At 40.9% G+C, this 12,996-nt stretch overlaps 1 protein-coding gene across 3 annotated transcripts in view; it reads left to right on the forward strand.

The window, feature by feature from the left end:
- The window catches only part of plxdc2b (plexin domain containing 2b), an 84,281-nt gene that overhangs the window by 31,770 nt on the left and 39,515 nt on the right, over window positions 1-12,996 (forward strand). For all 3 annotated transcript variants that reach the window (XM_046371076.1, XM_046371074.1, XM_046371075.1), the window contains 3 exons: window positions 318-541; window positions 8,495-8,641; window positions 12,304-12,373. In XM_046371076.1, the coding sequence (XP_046227032.1) occupies window positions 428-541; window positions 8,495-8,641; window positions 12,304-12,373 (331 nt within the window). In that variant the 5' untranslated portion in view covers window positions 318-427. The remainder of the gene's footprint in view (window positions 1-317; window positions 542-8,494; window positions 8,642-12,303; window positions 12,374-12,996) is intronic.

Raw genomic sequence — 12,996 nt, forward strand, 5'->3', positions numbered from 1 at the left:
TGTGGCCCACTGGTCTGTGTGATCACTGCTGAGTCATACCAAATGTGCATCTGTCTCAAGCGGTGAGATTTCTCCCCAAAGCAATGAGAAAAATCTGCAGAGACTATGAGTTATGATGGAGCAACACAAGTTCAATTGCTTCAGTAGTCCCTACTGCCCATAGTGAAAGCAAAAATATTACTGTCCTGTATTATTTTTGTACATACAACCCATCAGTTTGTGTTTATTTGTGGTGACCCACTGTAAATGTAACAACATGGAATTACTGCCGCTGAGGTGATTTGGATGCACTGATGTTTTGCCGATGTCCTCCCCAGGGGTCTCTTACTCATACGTGCAGGGGCAGGCGGGAGATGAGGACGCAGCAGTGGACGTGAAGCTTTACGGTCACCGGTCGAGGAGATGGCTTCCCCCGAAACCTCGTAACATGGACAGTAACAGGGCCAGTCAGGAGCAGGACCAGGAGCCTGTGCAGGAGGAGCCGGAGGGCTTCCCAGGCCTGCTGTCCACTGAGGACACAGACAACAGCTCCCAGATAGAGGTAGGTGGTGATTCACACATATATTAAACTATTACTTCACTGATTCTACACATAAAGGGTAAAGACCAGTTTACTCACATCCTCTATGGTTCTGTGTTGAGTTTCTGTTTGTCTTTGCTTGTTTTTTGATATGTGGAGTTTAATGTAAGACTACAGTTGCATTATATGGAAGTATAGCACCCAGGATGTTTACTTAGAGCTTACTTCAGCTTCCAAGTTAGAATCATAGCTGAGAAACTGCTTTGACATTTGTCCAGCTTGGCTTTTTGTGAAGCAGAGGTCAAAAAAACAGCATGTCTCACCTCAGCCAGGCCATCTTTCAGTGTGACTAAGTCCAAATGTAATGGATGCAGTCTTGTATTGTCAATGCACAGTGTTTTTAAATCAACAAACTCTGTAATCACACAACCTCCTGAAGTCGTTCAATAACATAAACACTTCCAAGTCGAACGTTTCCCGTCGCTCCCATCCAGCCCATCTGATGTGACTTTAACAGCCCCGCTGAGCCACACAGATGTTTTCACTTCTGCTGGCTGATTAGACCTCTCTTCAGGTTGAAGATGGGCAGAGATATGCTGCTGGGAATTACATGAGAACTACTTAAAAGTGCAATTTGTCCCGTCCTGGCAGGTGCAACAAAAGCTAAACGGAGAGTGAGAAATCAGTCTGCACAAAACAGCTGAAAAGAACTCTGAGGAGCCAATAATAAGTGTAATCAGCTGTCTGGGTGTACCATGGGTGTGCATGTTGTGTTTTCTGTTTCTGCTGACTCATCCATGACTCATAACCAGTCAAGAAATTTTAATATACCATCCACACAAATACAAAACTGCAACTAAAATATTTTTTTTTTTTCTCTTGACAAATAAATCTGGCCTCCAGCTCCATTCAGTAACTGTTTTGGAGCTTTTCATGTTTGCTCAGTTGTCATCAAAGTGTACATATTCGAATTTCCATTTTTTTCTGAGCCTTTTTAAGAACTTCAGTCATGGAATTACAGTAATAGGCGAACATAAATACAAAGTACGCTGGAAAGAAATGGAACGTTTTATGTTCTATATCAGTATTATATATCATATATATAGTATTATATCAGTAATCCTTAATTTAAGGTTCTGCTACATTTTGGTTTGGTTTGTTGGAACAGAGGCAAACATTGCAATAGTTAACTCTTGGCCACCATTATCTTCCTGCTGAAGTAATTACGACCAGTGTCACTGTGACTCAGTTTGAATCAGCGCAGCTGCAGCACAACATGGCTTTTCACACAGTAAAACCGTCCTGTCTAGTAAGGAAGCCAACTAATATAAAGAAAATGAATTGATAAAGTCCTCTGTGGAGCTGCACCTAAAAATACTCTTTGGTTGCTTCCCTGGAGCAATTATAAATCTCCTCAGAAGGAAGGATGTTTGGTAATGAAAAAGAAGACTAGGAGGGGCCTTTGGGATTAATATTTTATATCAAATTAAGATCAGCCCTCAGGTGTTCATCTACCTTCTGCGTGGGACTGGATCCTCTTAAATTTGACCTCAGAGAGACCAGAACAGGAAATTAACCAGGCCTCCCACCGTTCCAAGGGGTTGGTGGGCCTGTTGGAGATTAATAGCCGGGTTTGGCCCGTGTTTGTGTCTGCGTAAATGAAAAGCATCGCCCTTGTCCCCTTGTTATGGCACTTTGGCTTGTGCACAGCACCGAGGCGTTCTGTCATAATGATGGCGGCCGCCTGGGCTTAGACAGCTCGTTAACTTTTCCTGTGGCTTCTAATCATCTCAGGTCCACAGCCCCACGTCTCTCAGCACGGAGGGGAGGGAGCTTTGATCGTCAGCTGTAAACAGTCACACACACACACACAGTGTTCATGTAGGGATACAGTTGTAAACACACTAAGGCATAAACACATGCAATTCACATGCACACACTTACGCTTATGTGCTCGCACACATACCATCACGCAAACATGTCCTCCCTCACTCTCTTAGGCTCATTTGTTGTTGCAGAATGGAAAAGCAGCCCTCAGCACAAACACCCTGCAGTTACTGCTGCCATTACTCAACACACACACACACGCACACACACACATGCACACAGACACATTGCCTCACCTTCCACCAACACTTTGTTGACATGAGAAAAGCCTTGATGATATTCAGAGAGCAGAAACGGTAGAGCTGAAATCTTCCACCCAGCAGTGAGCTGAATGGATTTAAAGACTTGTTTCTTCTGGTGTGAAGGAGCTTTAACAGAAGAAAGACACACAAAACTGGAACTGAGTGTCCACCTGAAGGAAAAACATACCTAAAGACACTTTCACAAAGCCATATATCACTGTATATCTGTGATGGTAAACACGTTATATTGTGTCATGATTTATCTTTTTGACACGACTGCTTCTGTCAACATGTTTGGTCTCTTTCAATTAGTGATTGGCTACTAAATTTCCTGTCTCCTGTTAAATACACTACAGTCTGTTATTTTCTGTGTAGAAACAGGTTTCTCAGTCTCACTTACAATTGATTTGTTTTTATGGAAATGATTTGTGACTGTTTCCAGAAAAATAGTTAAGACAGGTAATTTTTTAATTTGTTTATTTTATTTTTTTATAAACGAGAAGATTGATGCCATTCTGATGTTTGTCTGCTCAATATAAAACAGCAGCATGTTAGCTTAGCTTAGCATAAAGACTAGAAACAGTGGAGAAGCTGCTAGTATGGAGTCTTGTAATCTCTGCAAACCTCCAGGAAATGAAGAGACAAACCCCCTGTTTCTGAACAAATGAGGCATAATGTGCTAATTGGTGAGCGCTAGAGATGCTGTTTCAGATATTTCTGCTAAGATAATAGGCTGATGGCTTCAGCTTGATATTTACCATACAAGCTTGAGAGTAGCATTAATCTTTTTTGTCTAACTCTTGTGAAGAAAGGAAGTAAGAACTTTTTCTTGAGGGTCATTCAACAGATGTTTGGCTACTTGTCTTTCTGATTATCCAAATATGCATAGAGATTCAATCCAAAATAGCGTTTATTTAACTATACTAAGTTGTTTTAAGATGGATTGAATTCTTCTTGGTCGCAACTGGGTGAATCACTGTTAATTCGGTTTTAATTTCCATCACGTTTCCTACTTTATAGACCTGAAGAAATCCCATGAAGAGATTGTTTTGAGGTCAGTCTGTGTTTGGGTTAACAGGTGCCAGAATGTCAATTTCCAACAACAGAGTCATCTCACCTTGACATGTGGGTTTAAAACAGTGGCCTTAACAGCAGACTGTCTGACGCCCTGAATTGCTGTGACTCACTGTATCACCTCTCCAGATCATTAACACAGAATAAACAGCCTCTCTGCTAAACGTGTCTTCAGTGTAAGGTGGGGTAAGGCGAGGTTGTAACAAACTGTGGGAACATTTTGGTATCACTGAGTTCAAGTCTCACCACTGTTTCTTTTATTCGTGAAAGATTCCGTTTGTGCTAGTTCAGACATTCTGTCAGCTTGTGGCTGTTAACGGTTGTGTTTTTGTTGTTTGTTATCTTCCAAAGAGATGGTTCAGAGCAGGTTTTTCAGCCATGTCTGTAATCTGAGTTTTAGGTTCCAGACATTTCGTAATCCCTGCTGTTGTCATGTAAATTTACAGTAAGTGTTAATCTTAATACTTTGCATGGGTTTAATTCACATATGTTAAACACACTTTGGACAAATGTTTCAAAATTGATAAAATGGTGTGTTTTCTCATCATCTGAAGAAAATGAAATTGGTGTAGATCCATGGCTCGATCACTGTGAACAACTTAAGTTATTTAAGTTATAAGTTATTAAGTATCATCTGTAGTGAGTTTTGTTTTTACACCAATATGCAGATCTCGCTCATTAATTTCAGTGAGAATGCTATAGAAAAAACAAAATTATCAAGGATTGTCAAGCAAAAAAGTCAAAACTTTTGCCACAAAACATTCCATTAGCCACTCAGTTACGTGCAATTGTATAGTACTTTGTAAAGTAAATAGTTTGTTTTGTGATTGTTGGATGAAATGATTGTCGCCCTGATAACTTTGCAGAGATGTAAAATCCAGTTTCATACATTAGTGCTTTGACATCGGATGAACCCTAAAAACTCATGGTTGTATTGCTCAAACTGGACTTCCTGTATGAGCTCAGTCTGAGATAACCTCGTCTGCGTGTTTTAAGCCCAGTATTTATGATGAACGTAAACAAACCACACATATGGCAACCAAATGTCAAATTTTACCTTACTTCTGTTTCCCCTAAATCCTGTATTACATTGCGTCATCAGCCGACACCACAAGTGAAGCCAAGGGAGACACATAACTCCTCATGTTCTCTCTGGAATAATGTGTACATTTGATGGTTTCATTTTCACGCCTGGCTGTTCATATCTGCGGTAAAGTAAATGTCACCCTGTCCTGTTATTTAACCACTGTCAGACATGTCAGGTTGCCAATATAAGCACACAGTGTGTTGTTTGTGTAGCTCGCTTTGATGTGTAGTAATAAGGGTGTGGTTTATGGTGAAGAGTCGTTATTGAATGTGTGGGACTTTACAGCTCAGAAGGCTCTTTGGGAGTTACATGCTTCACTACTTTCACTGTTTATTTTTGTATTTCTTTAGGGAGAGAATCCACATAGCGAGGCAGCAAGCAGCTCTGCTTGCTAATTTTCATTACTTCACTTGACTCCCAGTGCTTTTACCCTCTCCACGCTCCATATTCAAACCCTGCAGTGAATGCAAATTAGTTTTTTTTCTCCTTTGTTTGTTTTGTGTCTCGGTATGTCAAGTTTGTTAAGATATTCCCAGGGGATAATGTGTTTGGAAAGAGATGTTTACTGTCTTTATGTTGTTCAGTGTTTAAACTTTCTAATGCTATACCACCTCAGGCAGCTGCTCTAAAGATGAACCTCAAGTTGTTGAATTTGAAGTGTGTGTCCAGGTGGCGTCAGTCTTTACCGGTCTGACTGAACATCAATTCTTAAACTGTTTCTCAGTGAGTCAGCCAACATGATGATTTCTGCAGATGAACAACAACAACAAAGGTAGTGAGTTTGTGAATATACTGTGCAGTGAACTGTGTGTACCTCGACAACCCTGAACTTCTCTCGAAACTGCACCCACATCTACAACAAAGATCTACAACAAAAGGACAGAAGATTTCCACCAATTTTGGAGCATTTTAAAACCATGAATTAAAACACACACACACACACACACTCACACTCAAAAAAACCAAGTGGAGGACTGGGTCCAAATTATACTCCTATCAGAGTCTTACTTTACTGCCATGGTCTGTCAAATACCCCAAAAAATTTGGTTGAAGCACATTAGGTTAGGTATAACCTGTTGGATCATATTAAGGCATCCGTAGTATTAAAAAGAGTCAGGACTGCAGTCTGGACACTGCAGCACCAACCAATTTGTAGTCCTGCATTGTTAAGTTTCAGCCCCTCCGCACACACACGCACCATCGCCACTACCACCACCAGTGCCATCAAGCTAGGAAGGAGATGGAGCAGAGCACTGAATAATGGATCATAGGTATTATCAGCTGATGAAGGGCTGCACACATGAGTGATGGCATCTTTTTAGCGCTTCTTTAAACGGGCCTCAGACTGATATAACTCTCTGCTCTCTACTGGAATATTTATTCAAAATTCAAGCACTCATTGTGAATACATGAAATTTCATGTCTGTGGAGGTTCTCAGTCATCCAGGTCATATTTACTCCAAAGAGTTAAAGCAAGGCGTATAGACGCCTTGCTTTAACTCTTTGGAGTACATGAAATTTCAGTTTCTCAGGAGCGGAGACGTGATTGCAGTTGAGGGGATACATTTTTGCTTTATTTTTTTTTGGGACCAAAACATGGGACCATGACGCAACCATGTCTCAAAGGTCTTCCCATAACATCATAGCAACATCCTCTGCCCTTTGACCCTCACATCGACTAAGGAAAAACTCCCAGAAAAACCTTTAAAAAATGGGAGGAACCTCAGGGTGAGCAACAGAGGAGGGTTCCCTCACCCAGGGCGGGCAGACGTGCAATGGATGTTTTAGTCAGTAGGTTTCAAATGAGTGGATTTGCATTAACATTGCATTTGAAATTTGGGCACACATACAGTTATTTGGTCGATGTTCCTTTTTTGATGTAATACATTACAAGTGCACCGTTGCAAATATGTTGTAGGTCATGTTGTAAGTCAGTGTCAGATGCAACACAAAAATGTAAACAAGACAGTACGGTCCGAGCCACACCCACACTGCCACCTGTCTTGTGCTAATGAAGTACGTTCAAAAACAGAATCAGCGCAGTAGCAGATTTCGCACCACGTTTGTATTTTCACACATCAGTGTTGAGTACCACACTTCACTTGCTGACACATTTTGGCACAAGTTTTCCTGATTGAAACGAAACAGCACTGTCCTCCAACAACCTCCCACCAAAACTTTCTGTATAATTGCATGCTTTTTGTGTGCTGCACTGCACTGTTTACTTCACTGTGGTGTTGCCCACCTACACCCAGCTGGACGATAGCACCCTGCCCTCTTTCCCCTGACAAGACGAACCACCAGCTTGTTTCTATCACCTCTGTGGAGCCTCTATCTCCCTTGATCCTTCTCCACAAGACCAAAAAACATCTTGTGCTGATTAGGAGGAAGCTTTACAGCCTTGCATTTGTGTCTACTCCTTTTACAAGTGCAGTTGTTTTCTGTACTGAAAGTAAAGTGCTGACTAAGACTGTCTTGGGGAGGGGGGGCATTTTCCCCCTGACACGATTTTTCTCCACTTTTGAGCTGTGACGAAAGGCCTCTGGCAGTGTTTGTTTAAATCTACAAATTAATCAAAAGTAACACCACCTACACAGTCGAACTCCATTTGGAATTTGGATCTTTATCAATCCCACAGAGGCTTTGCTAAGCCTGAAACATTATCTCACTGCCTGATATCCAAGGGTGAATATTGTGTAGACGCATTAGATTATAACTCTCTGAGGGAAATATGAATCCTTGAAGCAGATCGAACTGAACAGGGAAGGATTGTGCTTTAATTAATGTTTGTCTCATGGCTTTGTGACAACCAAATCGCAGTAGCTCAGAATAATACCACCCATATATCAAAGTATCCTCAGAGCTGTGTGAGTTCCCATTAGCGAGATCACAGTCAGATGTAGCGTAAACTTCCCTGACTCCCCATCCAGCAAAACATTAACTTTAACAATGTTTTAGATAAAAGGCTCAGCTGTAAGGTATCTCATTAGACCCGCAGGGAAAGAGACAAGCAATAGGAAGCACAAGACATGAGTGTTCTCCCTAATTCTGTACAGGAAACAATAAAAGCAGGCAGGCTGCTCCCACATGGCTTATAAAAGTCCATGTTACTGATAAAAAAAGCAGTCCTGACTGTGCAGTCTGGTGTGGGCTCTTTTTTTTTAAATTTAGATTTAGATTAGTAGACATTAAAACCACTTTGTGTGCTGATTGTTGCCTAATGAAAACCATAGAGCAGAATGAGAGGACAAAGAGAATGCACAAACAGCACACATAATGGAAATGATTGTATTGTAACAATCTAATTCAGCACTTTGTTCTGCAGCAAAATTAAAAATACTCTACGTTATTGATTTTCCAAGTGGAGAAGTCATCTGTGCAGAGTTTTTAATTGTCTTTTAGAAACTGCAGCTCACAGTGTTACTCGCTTCGAGAGGCAGTGAGCCACGGGATGTCTTGATAAATATGTGTTTGTACATTCTGTACACGGTATAAAACATATAATAATAAGAACACTGAGTCCATTAACTTAATTCACACAGCAACACAGCAATATCTACTATCTCCTTCATGCTGTATTACATTTTTTAAGTGCTTTCTTTTTGTACTGTGCTTCCCTACACTCTTTATACTGAGACTGGCACTTAAACTCACAGGAAACATCTTGTTTTGTCACGTCTACAGGAGGATACAGATCACGACTATTACACGTCAAAAACGTACAGTCCATCGGATCCGATGAGCAAGGACTTGTGGGTAAATATCGACCAGATGGACAAGGACAAAGTGAAGATCCACGGGATTCTGTCCAACACACACAGACAAGCAGCGGTAAGTTCTTTGGTGTGCTGGGAACCTGAGGAGGGCTGTTGCTTGTTGTCACTGGCTTACCTGCAGTTGAATCTTCAATTTGAAATGTCAAGATTTTTGAAGATGGCTACATTGCTTTTTTACAAAAAATACCAAAAACAGTTCATAAAAATATGTCCACACATCATGTCCAAAATGATGTCTTCAGAGGTCTCAATTTGTGTGACCAAAAGTCCAGAAATTCAACATTATTGTTTATAAATTGTCATTTTTAAAATTTAAAATTTACCTAAGCACTAGAAATTAATGTGTCTGATATTCAACTTATACCTGCTGCAGACATTGTTTGTTAACAGGTTTTTAATTAAAACATAAAATTCGGTATATTAGCGGATTTTTGGTAAATATATAATGTAGACAGGTGATTGGATGTCAAAACCCCTGAATGCTCGAGCTAATCAAAAAAAGAAATATCACGGACGTAATGTAAGACCAGCTGGAAGTTTATTCATACTGCAATATGTTGTATTTCTTTCCAGGGTTTTATCAGGTAACTTCATCATAAATGTAGCCTATTTAAGCTGTCATTAAGTCTCACTTCGGCTCAGTTCTTACAGTCAAGTGTTTTCTGTTTAACTGAACTGAACAGATGCTAAACGATGCAGCAACAGCCTCCATATCTGGATTTGGAGATCAAATCCTCACAGACAGAAACTAACACACACACACACACACACACACACACACACACACACACACAGACACACACTGTGACATCTTCAGCACTGGGTCAAAGATAAACAGAAAGCCAACAACACAAAGAAGGAATAGTTTTACTCAATATTTTTGGGTATTGGTTGTGGTATGTGTTTCACAGCTTTATTACTGAAATGTGAACTTAAAACCGACAAGTCTCAGCTATTAGGTTGGCCATAAATTTCTGATAATATTTTACCACAATGACTTGAGTTTACCCTTAAAACCATGGGGATGTGGTTGAAAAAAAAAAGCATTCCTGTAATCTCTTTCAATGATTTAAAAAGCTTGTCTGCAGTGAAGTTTCAAAGCTCCCCTCCCTCCACATCTGCAGAAGCAGGTGACCCATGTGAGGCGCATACTGATGAAGTCACACAGTCGACTGACTGGAGAAACAGAACAGCATGGCAGCACGGCACTCACAGACTTGCGGGGAAAAAAAAGGAAAAGGCAGCCAGGGTGAACAATAGCTGGTGTGGAGATGGAATAGAGTCCCACATTGTGCATTCTGCTCCTCTGCCTTCAGTCATGCAATGATGGATTGAACCATACAAGCTATTCTTTTTAGCCACAAAAAGACTCCGCTAAGTCATTTCTTCCAAATAACGCATGTAGGAGGTTTCTCTGACTTTGGCTTAGTCTTAAATAATCAAGAAGTGAATTTCCCAATTCAAGGACCAGCCAAGCAATGCAGAGTTAAAATGAGATATGGAAATTTTGGCTGGATAATTTCACTGTGAGATTGCAATGCAAGAAGAAGTGAAAACCATCTGCGCTGAAATGCAGCCACCGTGTCAGCAGACTAACATTTTAGACAAATAGAGTTTATTATGATGGCAGTTAAAATCCTGAGAAACTGGACCAAGACTGGAAAAAGCTTCCATGTTTCTTCCTGGCACTGCTGCCTGCCGCCAGAAACACTGAAAGGAATTGGGCCAATAAGGTTGTAAAACAAAACACAGCCGCAGAGGTCAACTTCATCGCAGGATTATAGAAAAGTTAAGCTCTGGATCGGCTATGGACTGTGAGATTCACTGTGGTTGGCCACAGGATTACTCTTCCCAGCATTAACTAAGACCATGTATCGTAGCTGCATGTTTACTGGGGACTGCCTCTGTCCATAACATTGGCAGTGATGCGATGTGAAAGAATATTCAGTTCAGGGATAGTATAACGAATGTGTAAACCATCATGTGTGGTTATGTACTTGAGCAGTATGTTGTTCATTTGGATAAAAAAATGTATAATACTGTAGTTTTTGAAGCTCCTTTTATCATGTGTTAGTTCCCATTAACATTTATGATATGGATGAAAGTACTGGGACACCTGACCATTATGCCAACAGGGACTTTTTCATACTAAATACACAGACAGCTTTGCAGCTGTAACAGCTTCCACTCTTCTGGAAAGGCTTTCCACAAGATGTTGGAGTGTTTCTGTGGGGAATTTTGCCCATTGATGCAGTAGAGCATTTGTGAGGTCAGACACTGATGTTGGGCCAAAGGGCCTGGCTCGCACTTTCCATTCCAGTTCATCCCAAAGGTGTTGGATGGGGATGAGGTCAGGGCTCTGTGTGGACCAGTCAAGTTCTTCCACACCAAACTCATCCAACAATGTCTTTATGGACTTTGCTTTGTGCACCGGGGTACAGTCATGCTGGAATAGAAAAGGGTCTAGGAAAAGACATAAAATCAGATGAAAAGAATCATACCAATGGTTAAGTAAAAATTATGAGGTATTAAGTTGGAATTTTGACTCGTGAAAGAATGAGTCAAAGTTTCAGCATATCTCATAATTATGACTGACTAAATAACATAATTTTCACTTACTTTGTCACAATATTTACTCGACTAATACATCTCCTGTGGAGAAGGCAGAGTCTGAAATCTCAGGGAAGACACTTCCTTATCCTCAGCAGAGGTTGTTAGAAGCAGTCAGGAAGTTCGGGGACAGTAGCTGTACAGTGGCTGGGGTGGTGGATGCTCTCGAGCTGTCAGGGCACTGCTCAGCTTCCTCAGGAAAGATTATTCCAGGATGTTGGAAAAGAAGCTCAGACTAACTGTTGAACCTCAGATTCAGGAGGAGCAATGCAGATGCTGTCCTGGTCATGAAACAGTGGACCAGCTTTTTACCCTTGCAGGTTTGCTGGGGATAGCGTGATGAGATCACTGATGCAAGTGGCTGAAATCAGTTGTCATGTTTCAGAGCTCAAACCTTGGCTCCTTTCTCATCTCCGCAAAAATGACAAGCTCTACTTGAAATAGGTATAAATGTCAGATTGTCAGTTACTGAAAGTTACAAAATTGGGGAGGGGGTTTCCAAAACACGCGTGGCCATCCTACAAGAACTTCTGAAGAAGTGCACTGGCTGCTTCAGAGTCTGCAGCCGGGCTATCAGCTATTTGGTGCTTTGAGTGATGCTAACTAACTTATTTTAAATGGTGAACTTTTATTGTCTCAGTTATTTTTGACTCAAAAAAAGAATTTTCTCATAATTTTGATCTTCCATTAGTATGTTTATTATGTAACTTTTCCTTCTCATAGCAAAAATGGGCATTCATGTGATTTATGTGATTATAGTGTATGCAAATTGGTATTTATCCATGAATGCCATTAGACATAACATCACTGCTGCATACCTGAAAAATATTGTGCAAAATTACTTGTCTTAATATCCAATAGAGGTCAGATATTTACACCATTTTTACTTCTTTAGATTTCTATTTTAGATTTCTATTCAGGGATGACACACAACCCACAAAGTAGATGCCAATATTGCACATGTGGTACCTTTGTATTTTCTTTCCAATTTTTTCTACTGATCTAAATCTTGTTGTTGTTTTTAACATGAGAACAGTCACTTTTCTGATCCTGTCCTCACCTCTTTCTTTCTGACCGGGGCCATCTGTCTGTTTTCCCCCCTTACAGAGAGTTAATCTGTCCTTCGATTTCCCTTTTTACGGACATTTCCTGCGTGAAATCACCGTAGCAACTGGTGGTAAGTGAACACTGTTCTTGGACAGTTACTACTGTTGTTGTTCGATATAGTGTATGTGTTTGGCATATCAGACTGTACACACACAGCTTTGATAGCTGCAGGGTTTAGGAGGGAATGTGGTGTGATTTATAAAATGAGTCTGGTGTGGAGAGACAATTATGAAATGGCGAAGATAAAGAGGGAGTCTGAATGTGTTTCTGGTACTTGCTGTACCTTGTTGTGCTACTGCACAGAGATGCCTCATCACTGAACACAGAAAAGAACCAAGCAATCAGTTATTTCTTTTCTCTGGGAAGTTACATCAGAAGATTCAGGGTTGAAAAAGGCTCATCTGGCACAAACCACAGTACGAATCCACCAGCAACACTCTTCCAGCCAAGCAGTGAGCCTGATACAAGACCATTTACTGCTCTCACCTCTGTGGGATAGACTGCTAGACTGGGAGATTGAAAAAACAAACCACTCCCAACACTCAGCACCACCAGCTCCACACCAGACGTAACTGGAAGAGAAACCAGACCGATGGGTTTGGACTGGAAACAGGAGCCCCTCTGCCAAGCAGCCTAGCACACCCTGATAAACATGGATAAGGAGGTGGGGGCATCAGGAATCATGTGTACTGT

Source organism: Scatophagus argus, chromosome 18 (assembly GCF_020382885.2).
Source record: "Scatophagus argus isolate fScaArg1 chromosome 18, fScaArg1.pri, whole genome shotgun sequence".
NCBI classification, from domain to species: Eukaryota; Metazoa; Chordata; class Actinopteri; family Scatophagidae; genus Scatophagus; species Scatophagus argus.